Source organism: Podarcis melisellensis, assembly GCF_964234715.1.
Source record: "Podarcis melisellensis genome assembly, chromosome: 4".
Classification (NCBI taxonomy): domain Eukaryota; kingdom Metazoa; phylum Chordata; class Lepidosauria; order Squamata; family Lacertidae; genus Podarcis; species Podarcis melisellensis.
This window is the reverse complement of record NC_138531.1, coordinates 22,523,165-22,542,958: the sequence shown is the minus strand read 5'-3', so window position 1 is coordinate 22,542,958 and position 19,794 is coordinate 22,523,165. Positions and strand designations below refer to the sequence as shown.

Sequence of the window (19,794 nt, the reverse complement as noted above, 5' to 3'; positions counted from 1 at the left end):
ATTTCATTGATAATTCAGAGAGAAATAGGTAAAACATCAAAGAAAAGTAGCTATAGAAAAGAAAGGTTCAGTTGAACATGGATTCCCCAGTAATCTGAAGTTTTTATAGGCCAAATCCTCCTTTTTCAGCTATGTCCTAAGAAGTAAGGTAGCCTTTAGGGCCCTGGTCTGATCAACTCCTGGGTGCTAAACTAATTTACTTGATACATCCCTAGCTGAGGTTCACAGTGGTCCCCACAATCACATGAGATAGGAACACACACTCTGGGTATTATTCAGCTGACTTTTACTCATTCGTGCCTATACAGAAAACACTAGGTTCCTTACTGTGAACAAGTTCATGAGTTTGGTTTAGGGAGACAGGCAAGCAAGCGTGTTTTGCAGAACAGTTCAGAAACCACATAAAAATATTTTTTATCTTATATGCAGCACATCTAAAAATCATCACTCAAATTGATAAATATAGAAATAAGCCAGGGTTTTCCTGAAAAAAACATTTAAATTAGAACCAGCACTTACCCTTGGATTATAAACAGACATAAAGCTGTGTTAAGTAGCCCTGTAATTATGTCTGCATCCACTGCATAGGAACATCTTTAAAAGTATTTTTAATCTCTTATCTTTAAATAATTGTTTTTCTTGAGTAATTGTAGAAATTTTGTATGCGTTGTTCAGAGTTGAATGATGTCATGCAAGAGGGATGTGTGAGCCTAGCAAAACTGAAAATGAATAATGAAAATATTTAGTGGTCTGAATCTTTGAAGCAAGTCAATTAGAAAACCAAGTGAAAAGTCTTTTGTGGAGCATTTTTTCTTTCTAGAAGTATTGTCTCCAAAACAAAGCAGATAAGCTTTTAAAAATTGTTGGCTGTAATAAAAGTAGATTCATCTCATTGATTTTATTGGGATTAACTTCATTTTAACACAAATATGCAGGTTTTAAGTGGTGATTTGTGTGAGCATCCGGTTATAATGCAGTCTGCAAGTGTTTTTGTGTTCTTACTAGCACAGAAGTAATTACTGTTTAATTGACAGCAACTACCAGACAACAGCTGGATCAGGCTGTGAATTATATTGTATGTATATCCATTAGAGAGAAGTAGAAGTGTGAATGCACATGAAAAAAATATGGTGACATAATCACATTAATAGACCACAGAGCATGAGGTAATTGGTAGTGTTTGGTTGTACTTGACATTGTATGCACTACAGAAATAGCTTGTCCTGTTGATCTCTTTTTCTGAATTATTCAGGAATCTGAAGCTTTGTTCCACAAGGCAATTAAAGCCAATCCAACTGCAGCCAGTTACCATGGTAATTTGGGTAAGACATTTTACAGCTCCCCTAGTGCAAACTTTTAAAAAATCAGACACACTGCTTGTACTTCTTTTCATGTTAATTGTCTTAAAAACTACTGTTTTTAAGGCATTATTCTGCTGCCGAGATTTCTTTTCTGCCTACTTGCTAAACAAATTGCCAGCTAGAGAAAGGAGTTCCAAAAATGCAAAGCTCAATGCATTGTATAATAGACCAACCAGGCAGCACACTACAGCCCAGAGGTGGCTGCATGTCAGTGGTGGCAAATTGGCTCTTTTGTGCCATGCTTGCAAACCGCCATGAGCTCTCCTGATAAAAACAGCAATTTATGGCTCTAGCACAATCCACTCTTGTCATTCCCTGGCCTGCTTAGCTCCCAAACGTGTCCCCTCCAGCTGGCAACAGAGCAGGCTGCCACCATGCCGGCAGCCAACCAAATGTTTTAATGTTTTCTAAGTAATTGGCAAGATTGTCTGTCCTTCAACGATGTTGCTAACAAAAACTCCTCTTTGCTGTTTCAGCTGTGCTGTACCATCGCTGGGGAAATCTTGACTTAGCCAAGAAACACTATGAAATCTCTCTGAAGCTTGACCCCACAGCAGCTGGGACCAGGGAAAACTATAGTCTTTTAAAAAGGAAACTGGACCAACTGGGGAAAAAAGGCGATGTCTGAGGTTTCTTCTCAGGCTTTGAATGCGTACTGCATACCATTTATTGGCAACATGGCTACTAATCAGGGAGAGAAGCATTCAGTCATACTGTCATTTAAAAAACCACAACAATAACCCAATAATTATAGCACCAGCAACAAATACTCAAAATGTTTCATGAAGTCTAGTGGCAGAAGTAAATTTCTTTACAAAAAATAAAAAGCAACGCTGGTTTTGAAATTTTCATTTGGAAAACTGAAAGGTTTGTATTTATGCTTTCAGCTTTTTGACCCAATTTCAAAACCTGTTGAATATTTACATTCTTATACTCAGAGCACTTGTGCTGGTAGGGGCAACTTACTCAAATAAAAAGGACATATTCAAAATGCATGTAGCAGTGGAGTGTGAATGTACCACAGTACAATTATGTGGAAAAGAAATATAATTTATTTTGCCCTTGCATACATCTTACTGATGCAGGAATTCTGATGCAGCGTTGGTATGAAAAGTGGCCCAGTGAATTACCGAGAGCACAAATGTTGGTTCATTAATCTTTGGAGAGGCCATGCTTCAGAAACATGGGGAAGGGTGTTTGTTCTTCTAGCAGGATTTGCGCAATACACTAATACACTTGGTAAGAACAGGATAGAATGAACCATTTTCAACAAATTATGGTGAATTGAGGATTGAAGTTTAATTCAAATTGTTTTTAGATTCAGAATCTATCCTTAGTTGCTGTTGTACAGCTTAAAGGTAGTGACTTGAATGGTCAAGCATCCCAAAGTAACCGTCAAGAGTACTTTGAACTGTAAAGCCTTTCATGTTTGGTAGTTTGCCCAGAATCTTGTAATGCTTCAGCTGGGCAGTGGTTATTACATTTTTACATGTTTGATTAGGTTTTAATCTGCTGTCTTGTTGGTAGCAGCTTTCATTAGGGTATCAGTAGCTGAAATCCAAGTGGCATATGAAGGGCTCTTCAGTCTTCTCTGGGGATGATAGCAGACTTAATTTTTCTCTGTTCCTTAAAGAAGTGGCAGCCCAGTTAACATGTTCTAAAATCCTTCACATGGAACATCCCTAAGGGTGCAGCCAAGTGCAGGAAGAAATGTCTGATCTGGGCCATTGGAGCCTAAAGTAGTAAAGAGATGTGGTTGCGACATCTTTATTGGCAAAGAAAGGATTTATGTCAACATTGCACCCTAGATGCAATGTTGAGATATCCACCTGTGTAATCTTGACAGTCCCAGATAAACTACTGTTTTCCAGCTTTAGGGATTGCCTAAAGACCACTAACAGACAGGTACAGTTCACCTAAAAATCAATGATAGCATATCAGAAAAAGATCTGTTCTTCCATACTTCAATTTATTCTTGCTGCAGATTGGATTTTCCAGGAGCAAAGTCAAAATCAAATGTTGTCCTTTTTTGTCCTGCTACGTATATTGTGCAAGACAGATATTGCTGCGTTAGAATCCTTCCCATACAGAGCATATTTCTCAGAATGGAAAGATCAGAATTGAGTTTCAAAAAAGAAAACTCTTCATACAATATATGTACCAGTTGGTGCACTTAGCTTTGGCAGCTATCTTGTTATGGATTCAGTACCACCCTTAAAACACGGATGCACATGGACCCAATCTAGCCCTTAGAGCTGGAGACAAAGATCCAACCACTGGACAGCATGCACATCCTGAATTGATTAGGATTTGCAACTGCTCCCAATATGTTCTAAATGTATCAGTCCCTTGAATAAAATAGTTTTAACTGTTGTAATACACAGGATGCTGACAGTCTTGCTATATGGAATATTATAAAATAATGTGAATGACCCCAATAAGAACATGGTGTTGATGTATTTATACATACACAAGAAAAAAGTGTACAAACTATAAATAGAAATCATTTCCACTGGTTGTTTTATGTTTTGTTTTTTAATGATTCAGCCATTTCCTCTAACAAACAGTGCTTACAGACCATTTTCTCAGATGGGATAAGATTTTAATAATAGTTCAATGTTTGAATATTGTTGATGTCTGATGTAATTAATTGTCTGATTCTTTACTATTGCCTGCAGTTTACATATGATGCTTATCCCTGTTGGCCTGCACTATTTGTTTGGTATGAACATAGTGAGTTAATATTTTATGTAGAGCATGAAACATTTCTTTAAATTTACTTTTTTTCTTAACAGCCTGAAAATGTTTGGATCTCCTGATTTGAAAGCATATGTAAAGTAGATCAGCATTTTCTAGACTTTTGTTGGTATAATAATACTTGAAATTAACGTGTCTCCTAGCTGTCAGCTCTGTCATGTGAATGTAACTACAAAACATTGCCTAGGCAAACTTTTTGAATAGTGTCCTAAAGGCTACTTCACATATTATGCAGAGGCAACCTTAGCTATACAACCAAGCCTAAACTTGACATGGAGCTGCAGCCAACTCTGACAAATATAGTATGTTGTTACATTCATATGTGGCATTTTTCCGTGTATGCTTATGGCATATTGTGTGTCTATGTATTTTTGGGAGGGCAGAATGGTGATGTGTGAAGTGATCCTACTTTTGAAAATGATCATTAAATGTCAGACAGATTGCTATAATTCAGTTTTAGAAATTTATTTTAAATTTAGAAACATTATAAAAAGGCTTTAAAAATATACAGTAATACGGCTTTAAAAAATATACAGTAGTAAATGGCTAAGTCACACAAAGAGTAAACCCACTGTAATCAAGGTGGTTAGTTAGTTATGACTACAAATCCATTGATTTTAATGGTACTATTCTAACTTAGTCAGATACCACCCATAAGAAGAAGAAAATTTCAGTCTCTTCCTACCACCCCTGCTATACGCTTAGCAAAGGCATACATGTCTCTTAACATTCAAAAGCCATGAAGGCAAAAGTGAGCTGTGTGCTGTTTTAGGCTGCTGGGCTGATATATCCAACATAGTTTGATCCTCTGCATCCCAGTTCAATTCAACTCAACTGCATGTCACCACAGTACTTAGGATTACATGTAAGGTGGCAATCCTAGACATACTTGCCTAGGAGTAAGCCAAGTGGAACTTCCTTCTGAGTAAACAGATATAGAATGGGGCTGTTTGTTTGGAAAGCTGGAACCGGATCTTTTGAAATTGTAGTGCAAATTCTCAGGTTAAAACTTTTGAAAATAGTGAATAAGCAGTGACTGCTGCCTACTAAATCTACTTACTAAAAAGCGGAGTGTACAGAAGATTGTTTCATTTCTGTGATACAAGGTTTGTCATAAGCATCTACACTTTTGTAAGCACAAACAAGTATGGGCTTTATACTGAAATAATTGTTTTAGAACTCAACAAAAGATTTGTAGCCAATTTGGTGATATGTCCAATGAATGTCAGCCTCTGATGTATAAATTTCTTCGGGGCCTATTAAACTGTATGGCTGGATAATAATAAAAAGTGAGGACTTTGAAGACAGTGGGTAGCAACTGATGTTTTAGTTCTTGATAATGACATTGAATTTTAATGAATACATTCCAGTTTCTTTTATAAGACAACATTTGTAATAAAACCTCATCTGTTCTTTGGCTGTTGTGGATTTTATAAGAGTAAAAATAAAACCTGCTCAATAACAATAAAAGTAATGTTTCAGAAAGGGCAGTGGCAATGCATCAAATGGAAAAGGGGGAAAGCACTTTTTTTCTAAATAGCTGTGGTTGTTTTGTTGTTTAACTTTGAAACATTAATACAACTGGGAGCACCTGCTTTGAGCAGAGCTGGGGGGTCGGGGCGTATGCTAAAATCTTTATCCACATGAAGTTTTGGTGCTCAAATTTGGCTTCTCCTCTGCAGCTGCTTTCCTACACCAAGTGGGGGGTATATATATTGTCCCCTCACTTAGTTTGATCCTCTCTAGCACAATACTTGTTTATGGTCTGCTTTTTAGTGTAATAGCAACTCTGTATCTGGCCTGCCCTATGGCTCTCGTGATGTCTACACATAAAAAAGATTGGGGTAGGCCAGAGCCTGTGCCCTCCAGCTGATGTTAGGTAGTTCAGGTGATGAATATTTGGATAAAATAAGTCTGGGAGAAAACTTGTCAGATTGCCACTACTCAAACTTAGAATTTTTTTCACAATCTTGACAAGGATGAAAATCACTTTGGCATGAAGCTTAAATTAGCTTGTACATACAATAGTTTTTGATAAGAGATTTGAGATCTACACTTCATAAAACTTAGGAAGGATCAAGGCCCTCTATATGTTACTATAGTTTCTAAGTGTCTGTTGAACATCCTACAGGGAGAGAGAGTATCTCAAAATCTGCGGAAAGATACTATTTTCACCCCAGTATCTCAAGCGTGCATTTGGTTGGTGAGAATCTTGAAAAACCTGCTGTTCCAGACTGTTGTTCTGTTTTGTTTTAAGGTAGGTTGTTTTTTTGTTTTAAGATATTGATACTGCAACCCCAAGTGCAAAATTAGTTATAAAGTGGCAATTCCACCCTGCTCAGTCCTAGCCTCCCAACCCTCTCTTCCTAAGGCTAGCACTAACTAGAAAGCTGTGGTTTCCACCTTCTTCTTGTAATGTGAAGAAATTCAACAGGTGTAGTTAGTTGCTCAGCCCTGCATCTCCACGGTGGACTGTAGTTTGGAAGTCTCCAGTCCTACGAGAATTAAAGCCAGAGGGTCCCTGGTCAGAAGGAAAAGTGGCAAGTCTGTAAGAAGGTGCACAGCAGGCGGAAATCCAACAGGCACAGCAGCCTTTCCAACATAGCGATTGTGGAGTTTCTGAGTAAGCATTTCTGGCAGCAATGCAATAACTCCTGTGGAAAACCACTTAGTGAGTAGCTTAAGAGATTTTTTTTTAAAGCGGTTTATATATATATTTTTAATTCATAAAAAATCTTAACACGTAACATGCAAGCTTCACAAAAGTCAGTGAACTTACCTCCCAAGTGAGCAGACATAGGTAGAGGGTTGCCACATATATTGGGTGAAACGACCGGCTCCTGCCCGCTGCCCTTCACTGAAGAAAGTTATCGAGCCGTTCGGCCTTTCCTTCGCCTGCTTTCCCTGCCGCACTGCGCAGGCGCGCGGTTGCCTAGACTACGGCGGCTTTCCTCGCCGCCTTCTTTCCTCCGGTCGTTCCTCCTTCCGCTAATTCTGTCACGTTGAAGAAACGTGACGTCAATCACCTCTTGGAAAAGGCGGGAGTAAGAGCTCGCCGAAGGCGCCCACAGAGCTGGACAGTTGAAGAGTGATAACCAACTTCCCAGCTTCCGGCTCGATTTAGCCCTAATTTCCAGCGCTAGATGGCGCAGTCTCAGCTCCGTTGAGATCATTGGGACTTGGGGTGACAGCTCCTACTGTCACAAACAGGAGTGTCATAAATCAATCCTCCCTCGGCTTCGGCTTCCTTTCCTCCTCGTGAAATGTTGGGAAGATAGTGGCGTGTTGGCGCTCCAGTTTTCTAAAGGTTTAAAAAGTCAAAAGACCGTTTCCCACCCCTCACAGAATGAGCATCGACCCCGTCTTCAGCACGTGAAATGGCAACTCTAAACTAACTCTCTGTGGAGAACGCCGAGCAGCCCCGCCCACTCCCTCAGGTTCTAAAGGGCAACGGCGCACTCCGGAAGCGGCCGGGGCAAGTTTGTGCGATTGGCAAGCGCGCTAGGACCCGGGCTCTAAACACGGCTGTTCAAACTGGCGGGTGAGCTTCTTTCTTCAAACGGCTTGCCGCCTTTTTTAAACATGCGAGCGCGAGGGAAGAAGTGGGAGACCCTTATAGGTTATTGTAAAAGGTTATTGGTTAAAAGCGAGATCATGTGATGTTGGCTTCGGGATAGGAAAGGAAGGAAGGCGCGCGCAGTTTCTCTCTCCTCACTCTTTCCCCCCCGCCCCGCCGCCTAACTCTTTTAGTCAACCGTTTTCTTTCAGGCGTTGGCTTTTAAATCGGCGCGCGCCAGCTGGGGCGCGGGGGTGGGGTGGGGGATCACGTGAGAGGAGGAGGAAAGCCAGATTGGTTGGCGCCTCATGGAACCTGTCGTGGGATTCTCTCGAGGGTTGTAGAAGATAGAGAGTCGCTTGTTTGCCTCAACCGGCTCGCAGCTGCGCAGAGCAGATCCCATCGTTTTAGACGCGGATACACCCGCATACGTTCCGCTGCATTTAGAAGCGCCCGAGTTACGATATCGACCTGCTTTGCATGCGCAGTTTCCTGTTAAAACTGTGTTATTCGCGATGTAATTGGATGCGTGTCAAGGCCTTCTTTCTGCACGCTCCTTCACTGCTGCAAGGGCGTTACGACTGGCACACGTGTGTTTTTTTCCTATTCCCTATGATATTATCTTTCTGCTGCTTTAGGTACCTTGGCTTTTGACTATGAATATATAAAACCACTGAATTATATGCAAGGGTTTTGTTTTTCTATAGCTGTGTTGTTGTTGTTTTTTTTTTTGGGGGGGGGTTAAAACGCGCTTCATTTTCTCCAGTGAAAGATTAAGGCAACCTAAACCCCGGGGGCCGGATGCAGCCCAATTGCCTTCTCAATCCGGCCCGTAGACAGTCCAGGAATCAGCAGTTTTTTACATGAGTAGAATGTGTTCTTTTATTTAAAATGTATCTCTGGGTTATTTGTGGGGCATAGGAATTTGTTCATATTTTTTTCCAAAATATAGTTCGGCCCACCAGTCTGAGGGACAGTGGTGCCCACGGCTGAGAAAGGTTGCTGACCCCTGGTTTAATGAGACCATGTAGTGCCTTATAGCTAGATTTTTAGCAGGTAACGTCAACTGAGTGTTGAACAGAATGTCAAACACACACACACACACCCCACCCAAAAGGGAAGGTTCCTCTCCAACCTTACACTTTAGTCAGGCCGAAAACGTAAAAGGCAGCAGGACTTGTGCTGCTTGTTGTCATTTAGTCGTGTCCGACTCTTTGTGACCCCATGGACCAGAGCACGCCAGGCACTTCTGTCTTCCACTGCCTCCCGCAGTTTGGTCAAACTCGTGCTGGTAGCTTCGAGAACACTGTCCAACCATCTCGTCCTCTGTCGTCCCCTTCTCCTTGTGCCCTCCATCTTTCCCAACAGCAGGGTCTTTTCCAGGGAGTCTTCTCTTCTCATGAGGTGGCCAAAGTAGTGGAGCCTCAGCTTCAGGATCTGTCCTTCCAGTGAGCACTCAGGGCTGATTTCCTTCAGAATGGATAGGTTTGGTTTGGTCTTCTTGCAGTCCATGGGACTCTCAAGAGTCTCCTCCAGCACCATAATTCAAAAGCATCAATTCTTTGGCGATCAGCCTTCTTTATGGTCCAGCTCTCACTTCCATACATCACTAATAGTTTGCCATAATTGCCATCGCTACACAACAAAGGGACTTGTAGTGCTACAGTGGTACCTCAGGTTAAGAACTTAATTCGTTCTGGAAGTCCGTTCTTTACCTGAAACTGTTCTTAACCTGAAGCACCACTTTAGCTAATGGGGCCTCCTGCTGCCTTCGCGTCGCTGGAGCAAGATTTCTGTTCTCATCCTGAAGCAAAGTTCTTAACCTGAGGTACTATTTCTGGGTTAGCGGAGTCTGTAACCTGAAGCATCTGTAACCTGAAGTTTCTGTAACCCAAGGTACCACTGTATATATTTTCAGGAGAAAGCTAACATTACATTGTGCAAAGTTTAATTCTAGATGTTGTTTTAAAAAGTTATTAGCCCTTACAGAGACAATGAAAAATATGGCTCAGAATCAAATGGCAAGTTGTGGGTAGGGATGCAGAGTTATTTTCTAAAATATCTTATTTTTATATTTTGACAACAAACAGAGAGGGGAATGTTTAGGGAGTTGTAGTGACTGAACATTTGCAGTAAGCACAATATTTATGGCTCCATCTGTCAGCATTAGTCTTGTAATACAAACTTCAAGATCAACTCAGGTAGTTGTAACATAAGCAAGCACTTTCAGCTGTGAACCTGATTGGTTTATTTCACAACAGTAACTGTTTTTTGTCTTTTGTATAACTGCCAGCCACAACCACAGTTGGAACAGAGTTTACTTGAATTTATTGTTTCAAGTTGTCTGAATTTTTTTTTTCATTATTGCAATTCTTTCCCCTGGGAATCACATCCATAGATTTGTGTTTTTGATCCTAGCAGTGTTATATGGTTTGTGTATTTATTGCAGAAATTTTATATTTGTATCTGGTTTGGATTTGATCATCCTCCTTTAGTTGGGCCTTCTTTCTCTGTTTAGCTTTTAACAGACCTTAAAACCAAGGTATGGCAGACTACTGAATCTGGTATTTGGTCTTTTGGTGATTGGATACCAATTTGTGGAGTAAGATGGCCTATTGCCTTTTCTAATATGTGGTAGAGAACCTACATTCTCAGTGGGGTGCTCTGGACAGTTAATTAAATGATGAGTGTGATGTGTTGCCACTTGCCTTGTAGGATAATGCCGTGTGGTACCCTCCAGGTGTTGCTGGACTCAAGAGCATAGCTGGGGGGCAGGGCAGGGAGAGGCAGCTGTCCTCCTAAATCAATATAAATAACTGAGGTTCTACCTCCCCTAACAAAAGGCCTGCCCCCCTAACAAAAATCCTAAACCTATGGTTGGCCTACAGCTCCTAGCCCCAGACAACATGGCTGATGGTCAGAGACTATAGGAATTGCAGTCCAGCAGCATCTGGAGGGCACCACATTGGTAATACATCTGGTTTCAGGCATGTATTGGCATGCAAATTGTAATATTGCATATCTCAAGACCTTGTCTGTATTATATCTTTTAGAGAATTCTGATGTGCCTCTTGCTAATCCCTTAGCATTCCTTGGGGATCATCAAGGGTGTACTGCACAGAAGCCTATGCAGTACTTCAAACTTCTTGCACCCATTACTCCCTGCACTTTTGAGGTTTTTTAAATACATAATTTCTGTGAATGAATTGTGTTCTTGGGATAGCCTTGCAGAGAAGGACAATTTTTGTGTGTGTATGTTTATATGGAGTCTGTATACCTGTATGTCACAGGGCAGCTTGAGCATCTGGAAGCAACTTGTCTAGCAGGAATACCTGTTTCGTCCTTGGCAAGTGACTAACCTAACTGCAAGGTTATCTTAAAGGCATAGGTGTGTGACATGCATAGCCATATCGCTAGGAACATGAGAACTTGTATCATGTCCAGTCAGACTGGTCCATCTAGCTCAGTATTGCTATATACTAGTGGCAGCTGCTCTCCAGGGTTTCAGATAGGAGTTTTTCCTAGTCCTACTGGGAGATGCTGGGGATTGAAGCTGTGGCCTTCTGCTTGGCAAGCAGTTACTGTAATACTGAGCTATGGTTCTCTTCCACATTCTTGGATATTGAAGTATTTTTCTGGCAGCAACCCATCACATTGCTGTTGCAACTGTATATTAACAAGTGTATGTGCCCTGACAGGTCTAACAAGATTACATTGGTGACTGAGAGCTTATTCAGCTGTTTGGCTATATATCTTGTCCTTATTCTGTAGCTAGTCTGTTTAATTTTTCATACTTCTTTTTATGGTTGCTGGACACTGATATCCTTCACAAAGGCTGTATTTGGATGTAATGCTAACCATTGTTTAGTGTTCTGAGAGTGAACCACAGGCTTCTATATGCACACGCACACATCCTTTCTCTTTGGCATACACAGGAAGACCATCAGAAGTGTTCTTTTCAGATTAACCACAGATTAAATTGTGCTTAATTTTTACATTTGAAACAAGCCTACTTCATAAACCTTGGAACCTAACCCTTGTGTAAGATGCAATTCCCTTGTACCCCAAAGGGTGAATGGATTAAAAAGAAAGGCTTTTATTCAGTTTGTTCTACATTTGACACTAACTATATAAAGAAGCATATAAACCTTTAATAATCTTAAATTTCTATCTCCAAGCAAGCATAAGCAGTTGTTTAGTGGTATTGAGAATAAAACTGAAATACTGTACTGCAAGGTAGCTACTGGATTATGGTGCAAAGTTGAACTATACAGGAACAGATTAGTATAAAATATGGTTTTGTAAAGAAATAAACTTGAACATCCACTTTTGTTTAAAAGTTAGTAATGAATTAATTGTTACTAACCTCTCTGTCGTAATAAGAAGTTGTGATAATAGGGAGCAGTTGTTTTATAAGATGGCACTGTACCATCTTAATCCATTTGGTAGGAAAATCATGGGATAGATATTTTATTTTCTTTGGAGTTGTGGTTTGACCTGCCCCCGCATCTCACAGCAAGCAGTGGACAAAAATGTGGTGGGGGTGGGAGCAAGCCGGACACTTATCCCAAAGACTTGCAGTCGGCCAAACATAATGGGGAAGCCATGGAAGAAGTAGAATGTTAACTGAACATTACATTATTTATGTGAACTATGTTTCAAAGAAGAAATTGGGCTAAAACCATCTTGTTAGGTCCAGACATGAAGATAAGGGAAAATATGGGAGATTCAGAATTATTAAGGTGACTAGCTAACAGAGGAAGGAAAGAAATAGCCTAGAGTTGCAAGCGATTTCAGCTGCCACTGGGCAAAGTCCAGTATTTGGGCTTGGTAAACAGGATTATTGATGCAGTGAGCTTGTGATAGAAGAGTCCATGAAACAGAATAAGAAACCTAAAACTTGAGTTTTGAGAAATTTTCTGTAGTTCTGAGACAGGACATAACATAGTGATGAAGCAAAATACATTACAGTGGTGCCTCGCAAGACGAAATTAATTCGTTCCGCAAGTTTTTTCGTCTTGCAAGTTTTTCGTCTTGCGAAGCACGGTTTCCCATAGGAATGCATTGAAAATCAATCAATGCGTTCCTATGGAAACCGCCTTCAGACCAGGTCCGGGGACAGTCTGTCCCCCGACCTCTTCTGAAGGCTGGGGGGGGGGACAAGGGCTTTTCTTCCCACCCCCAGCATTTTAAAAAACCCTGGGACAGCAGAGGACTTCTCCGCTGTCCAGGGGTTTTTTAAAATGCTGGCGGGCGGCAGCGAAGGCTTCGCTGCCACCCGCCAGCATTTTAAAATCGCCCCGGGACAGCGGAGGACTTATCCACTGTCCCGGGGCGATTTTAAAGCCCCCGGGAAGGCAGGCAGGGGGGAGCAAAGACTTTTGCCCCCCGCCGGCCTTCAGAAGAGGTCCTGGACCTCTTCTGAAGGCCGGCGGGGGGCGAAGGTCTTTGCTCCCCCCCCGCCTGCCTCCAAAAGCCCTCCGGGATAGCGGAGAAACGCGCTGCGTTTATCCGCTCTCCCGGGAAGGCAGGCAGGGGGGAGCAAAGACTTTTGCCCCCCGCCGGCCTTCAGAAAAGGTCCAGGACCTCTTCTGAAGGCCGGCGGGGGGCAAAAGTTATTGCTCCCCCCCGCCTGCCTTCAAAAGCCGTCCGGGATAGCGGGAAGCGCTTCCCAGCTATCCCGGACCGCTTTTAAAATGCTGGCGGGGGGGAGCAAAGACTTTCGCCCCCCGCCGGCCTTCCTGGACTTCTTTTGAAGGCCGGGGGGGGGGAAGGCTTTGCTCCCCACCGCCAGCATTTAAAAGAGGTCCCCGGAGATTTCCCTATGGGCTTTCTTCTTGCGAAGCAAGCCCATAGGGAAATTCGTCTTGCGAAGCAACTCGCAAACGGAAAACCCTTTCGTCTTGTGGGTTTTCCGTCTTGCGGGGCACCACTGTATTTGTGGTGATCTTGCAGGGCTATGACTGCTGTGCCCTTTAGCAGTGAATTCATTTTGCCCAGAGGAAGACACTCTTGAATAAAGACTCTTTTTCCAAACAGCACTATATGGTGGTACCTCGGGTTAAGTACTTAATTTGTTCCGAAGGTCCGTTTTTAACCTGAAACTGTTCTTAACCTGAAGCACCACTTTAGCTAATGGGACCTTGCGCTGCCGGAGCACGATTTCTGTTCTCAACCTGAAGCAAAGTTCTTAACCCCAAGGTACTATTTCAGGGTTAGTGGAGTCTGTAACCTGAAGCGTATGTAACCTGAAGCATATGTAACCCGAGGTACCCCTGTATTTGCTTCCACAGCCATGAGTGCATGGCTTGTTTGTTTAAAGCTTTGTATCTCAGCATCTGGATGCGGATACATCTTTTTTGAAAGAGATATAAAACATAGTTGCTTAAAATAAGCTCTCCTTTAGGTTAACTGTCAGCTATCAAATGCTAGTCTCAACAGAAATGTATGTCATGGCATCAGAATACTGCTGAAGTATAGACTCTAGAGAACTACAAGGAAGTTCACAGCTGATAGGTAGCCACTGAAAAGACCTCTGTACTTGATGTTCAGACATGATGCATTGATAGTAATGAGATAATGTTCTCATTTGTAAAGAGATTAGAGTGTATCACATTGATTTGAGAGGAAGTCCCCCAAAAGGCAGGTGCTCTAATCCAAATTATTTTATTTAACCCAGATTACATTATTTAAAGACCTTACTAGTTGATATAAAACCAACAGAAATCTTGTGGTGAATTGAACTTCAGAAAGACTTTACAACAGAATCCCTATATTTGAGTTGCACACTAGGGAGGAACATGTACCGGTATCTGTTCGAACAGATTTCACTTCTAGTTCTTGGAAGACTGGACATAGCATGGGATTTTTTTGTGCAAATATGGGGTCTCAGGGGTAATGGAGATGTAATGAAGTTGCCTTTAGGATTTTGTACACATCACATTTTAAATATACCTTACTGTTATTGATATGCATGTCTTCAGAAATGATTTGATACTGTTAGGCCCTTGTGGGTTCCTTTACCCATAAGGCAAGGTAGAAATGAAGTAAGCAATTATCCTGTTTCAGATTCAATGCATCAAATAAGCCATCTGATGTTGGACAGTTGCAGGGGTAGGGGTTGTTAACCAGCCTGTTAAGTACAATTTAGGCCAGTCTTATAGGTATTGCCCAGTGTTATCACCCCAGTAGTTGCAATGCTGTTTGTTTTCACAAACCAGAACTTCATCGTTTTGGAGTGGACGACCGCTGAGAGGAGACTCTAACCTCTTGATTTCAAAGGGGCCGTGGCTTCCACTGGTGCCTCCCTGGCTAATGTAAGAAAGGTGTTTTGCCATAAACGGTTCTGAGGTATTTGGTGAGGTTGGAGAGAGGTCGGCCCAAGCAGGAAGCCCGTTGTCTGCCCTGTAAAGAAAATAGCAAGTTACAAAATGAAAGCATCAAAGAACCAACAGGATGCAGTCCCAGGAGTCTCTTCTGGCATGTGGGTCCTCCTTGAAAGTTAGTACTGAGTGAAGAGTGACCTTAAAACTCACTTTATTCAAACAGACTAAGCTCAGGTTTAAAGTTCAAGACATTTTGTTTTTTCACCTGTTTCCTACAGTTTTCAGAAACTTCTGAAGAATTAATGTGTAACTATATCTGGTCCCTGAGCCAACAGTGAGGACTCTTTTTTTTTTTTGCCAAGGGAAAATACGATGCTATATTGTATTGTACGAACCTTTCAATTCTAACATGTCTGGAACCACCAGAATAATGTACATAGGATCTACATGAATTGGAATGATTTGTCAAATGATTTTGAGTACAATGTAATACTATCCTTTTGAGACATTTAATGTGACTAGGCCAAAATGAAGGCATCCATGGGTGTAACCTGGTGGGGGGCAGCTGTCCTCCAATCAATCAAAACCAATACAAATTAATACAAATATGAGGGCCTCCCCCCCCCCCCACAAAAGCCTCCTAATCCTCTAACAAAAATCCTGGCCCAGTCTCCATATCTGTTCTTGGTATTCTAGAACAGAATTCAGGATGATGCTAACTAGACAGACAGAGGCATATTCAGTGTCCACCCCAGGGATGTCTCTGGTTAGATCCTCTCCCCCTAAGCAAATGTTGCTGTTCACTTCTCTAGGAGTAGTAAAGAATTGCATTTGGGGACAGATTAAGGCAAAATCTTCTCTCTCCGCACAGTGAGTGGTCTGGGCTTATTGAGTGAGAGCTCCTGTGGGGTGTGTGATGCTGTGTAGAGGGTGCCACAGCCACACTGCACTCCACAAGGGTCTTTGCAACATATAAACACTTTCTTGGTTTGCACTCCACTTTTGCTGGCTCATCTGTATCAGCCACTTCTCAGTGTTTTAGTGTACAGTAAGGCTGCAACTTTTTGCAAGTCCCACCCCACCCCCTGGACATCTACCCCCTTTTATTTTATGCCAAGTACATAAAGCTGAATGTGTGCAAGTTAAATGCACATACGTTGCGAGTGTACTGTACATGAGGGCCACAAAATGGAAACCCAAGGCAGAGCTAGGCAATGGAGAGCTGGCTTGTATGTCAGTGGCGCTCTTTAAGTTTGGAACATAAGAACACAGTAATCTATCTTAAACCAAGGCAAACCACAGGTCCATCCAGGTCAATATTGTCCACACTGGCTGGCAGTGATTCTTCAGGGTTTCAGACAGTATATTTCCAGTCCTGCCAGATGCCAGGAATAGTACCTGGGACCTTCTGCATGCAAAGCAGATGTTCTGCCACTGAGCTCTATGGGACAGTATTCAGCTCTATGGGACAGTATAAATATACTAAACTGGAACAAAGAGAGAGAATCTACTTTTCTGAAGACACAGGGATCTGGCACCAGTGGAGTGCAGCCATTTACAGTGGTGCCCCGCAAGACGAATGCCTCGCAAGACGAAAAACCCGCAAGACGAAAGGGTTTTTCGGTTTTTGCGACGCTTCGCTAGACGATTTTCCCTATGGGCTTGCTTCGCAAGACGAAAGCCCATAGGGAAATCTCCGGGGACCTCTTTTAAATGCTGGCGGTGGGGAGCAAAGCCTTTCCCCCCCCCTCCGGACTTCAGAAGAGGTCCAGGAAGGCCGGCGGGGGCGAAAGGCTTTGCTCCCCACCGCCAGCATTTTAAAAGCGGTCCGGGATAGCAGGGAAGCGCTTCCCGCTATCCCGGACGGCTTTTGAAGGCAGGCGGGGGGGGAGCAAAGACTTTTGCCCCCCGCCAGCCTTCAGAAGAGGTCCAGGACCTCTTCCGAAGGCGGGCGGGGGGCAAAAGTCTTTGTCCCCCCTGCCTGCCTTCCCGGGAGAGCGGGAAGGCAGCGCTGTGTTTTCCGCTCTCCCGGGAAGGCAGGCAGGGGGGAGCAAAGACCTTTGCCCCCCGCCAGCCTTCGGAAGAGGTCCTGGACCTCTTCTGAAGGCTGGCGGGGGGCAAAAGTCTTTGCTCCCCCCTGCCTGCCTTCAAAAGCCGTCCGGGGGCTTTTAAATCGCCCCGGACAGTCCCGGGGCGATTTAAAAGCCCCCGGTTAGGCAGGCAGGGGGGACAAAGACTTTTGCCCCCCGCCTGCCTTCGGAAGAGGTCCTGGACCTCTTCTGAAGGCTGGCGGGGGGCAAAAGTCTTTGCTCCCCCCTGCCTGCCTTCCCGGGAGAGCGGGAAGGCAGCGCTGCTTCTCCGCTCTCCCGGGAAGGCAGGCGGGGGGAAGCAAAGACTTTCGCCCCCCGCCGGCCTTCAGAAGAGGTCGGGGGACAGACTGTCCCTGGACCTGGTCTGAAGGCGGTTTCCATAGGAACGCATTAATTGATTTTTAATGCATTCCTATGGGAAACCGTGCTTCGCAAGACAAAAAACTCGCAAGACGAAAAGACTTGCGGAACGAATTAATTTTGTCTTGCGAGGCACCACTGTATTTTCTCCAGTGTATGTGAGTCGGTGCCACATGTACAGGACTGTATATAGACATTTTCTTCCACATATACTGCTGGCCCTTGCTAACTGAAAAATAAGTAAAGCGCATTCAAATTAGTGTTTTTAAAACAAAATCATATATGTATGTATGTATGTATGTATGTAGGTATGTATGTAAATCCCACTTTTCATTACATTTACTTGATAATATGTGTTCATAGGATTACACTCCCACTAGTTCTGTAAATGTAAATCTTAACAACAACCCTGTAAGGTAATAAGCTTTTATTATCATTTATTGTGGCAGGTGGGGCTTGAAGGTAGTGGTTTGCTTAAAGCTGCCTAAGAGGTTGTGACAGGTTAGACTGAAACAGTCTTCACACTGTGCAGTCTTGGGTACTATACCACCTCTCATATTACATATATATATATTTAGCCAGCCCCTCCAAAAAGAAATCACTAGTAGAAATTAACGATTAAACTATCTAGTTAAAATAAATGTACAGACTGAAATGTACAGTTGGCCTGGCTGGGGGATTCTTGTTGTGTTTGCCAAGGGTGTTCTCAAGTTGCACAATATGCCTTTACGTTCTCTCATTTTTTGCATCCCCTTTTAAAAATATAGTCCTAAGCAAATCAGCTGTACCAACAATTGGATAGGCTGTCAGTCGTAGTTAAAAGAAATCGCTTGAAGAGATGACATACAGATTTCACTCATTTTCCCAGGATATTAAACTTTAATGACTGCACTATGAATATTTCATGACAGTATCTTTTTGAATAGGTTGTTTTGTCCTGGAGGATATTGTACATTATAAAGCCTGATTTCTCTCTAGGCGAAATTGGTGAAGTGTTGGAACATCAACTTTCGATCTTTGATTACAAGGAAAAGCACATTTTATTTCAGCCATTATGAAGCCTGATATTGGGGGGTGGAGAGTGGTTTTGTTTTTTGACAGCTCATATGAAACTCAGTATTAAATACTATTCTTTATTTTTGCCACAAGGTGGCTAAATAACCTTCGAATGCTGGTGAAAGGGTTGTTTTATACAAATGACTGCATAAAACGAAGGTTTCAAAGTTACCGTATTTTTCGCACCATAGGACGCACCGGACAATAGGACGCACCTTGTTTTAGAGGGGGGAGAACAAGGGAAAAAAATTCTTCTGCTCTCTGCCCAGCGCCCCTTCAGCGAAGCGGCAGGAAGCGCTGCGCAGAGAGTGGGAGAATTTTCCCCCTTTTGTTTTCCCCTCTAAAACAAGGTGCCATTTAAGGTGCATTCAGGCGGCTACCTTGGAAGCCTGGAGAGCGAGAGGGGTCGGTGTGCACCGACCCTTCTCACTCTCCAGGCTTCAGGTTCCTTTCGACCTGCATCTTTGGGGCGCATCACCTCTCCAGCCGGGAGAGGGTCGCGGGGGGCTGCTTTAGCCCCATGCGTGCTCTTCCGGCTGGAGAGGTGACGCGCGCCTATGGAGGCTCCTGCCATAGGCGCGCGTCACCTCTCCAGCCGGGAGAGGGTCGCGGGGGGCTGCTTTAGCCCCGTGCGTGCTCTCCCGGCTGGAGAGGTGACGCGCGCCTATGGAGGCTCCTGCCATAGGCGCACGTCACCTCTCCAGCCGGGAGAGGGTCGCGGGGGGCTGCTTTAGCCCCGTGCGTGCTCTCCCGGCTGGAGAGGTGACGCGCGCCTATGGAGGCTCCTGCCATAGGCGCGCGTCACCTCTCCAGCCGGGAGAGGGTCGCGGGGGGCTGCTTTAGCCCCGTGTGTGCTCTCCCAGCTGGAGAGGTGACGCGCGCCTATGGAGGCTCCTGCCATAGGCGCGCGTCACCTCTCCAGCCGGGAGAGGGTCGCGGGGGACTGCTTTAGCTTGCGGGGCTGGGGGAGGAGGAAGCCCTCCGCCAGCCTCCAAACCATGTCGGGAGACAGCGGGAGGGCGCGCTGCGCCTCTCCCGCTGTCTCCCGAGTTTGCAGGGCTGGCGATGGGGAGGAGCAGGCTTCTCCCCCCCGCCAGCCTTCTAGCCAAGTCGGGGGACAGCGGGAAGGGCGCGCTACGCCTCTCCCGCTGTCTCCCGAGTTTGCGGGGCTGGCGATGGGGAGGAGCAGGCTTCTCCCCCCCGCCAGCCTTCTAGCCAAGTCGGGGGACAGCGGGAAGGGCGCGCTACGCCTCTCCCGCTGTCTCCCGAGTTTGCGGAGCTGGCGACGG

General features: G+C 43.9%; 2 protein-coding genes across 11 annotated transcripts in view; both read left to right on the top strand.

The window, feature by feature from the left end:
• Positions 1–5,535, top strand: part of TMTC4 (transmembrane O-mannosyltransferase targeting cadherins 4) — a 53,061-nt gene extending 47,526 nt beyond the window's left edge. For both annotated transcript variants that reach the window (XM_081908199.1, XM_081908200.1), the window contains 2 exons: positions 1,253–1,322; positions 1,838–5,535. In XM_081908199.1, coding sequence (XP_081764325.1) covers positions 1,253–1,322; positions 1,838–1,989 — 222 coding nt within the window. In that variant the 3' untranslated portion in view covers positions 1,990–5,535. The remainder of the gene's footprint in view (positions 1–1,252; positions 1,323–1,837) is intronic.
• Positions 5,536–7,530: 1,995 nt separating this feature from the next.
• The window catches only part of GGACT (gamma-glutamylamine cyclotransferase), a 56,090-nt gene continuing 43,826 nt past the window's right edge, over positions 7,531–19,794 (top strand). For 6 of the 9 annotated variants that reach the window (XR_014167688.1, XR_014167689.1, XR_014167690.1 and 3 more), the window contains exon 1: positions 7,531–7,659. The gene's annotated coding sequence lies outside the window, so the exon portion shown is untranslated. Of the gene's footprint in view, positions 7,660–7,926; positions 8,313–19,794 lie in introns of those variants that run through there. The other 3 variants (XM_081908316.1, XM_081908315.1, XM_081908313.1) reach the window with 3 other exon arrangements.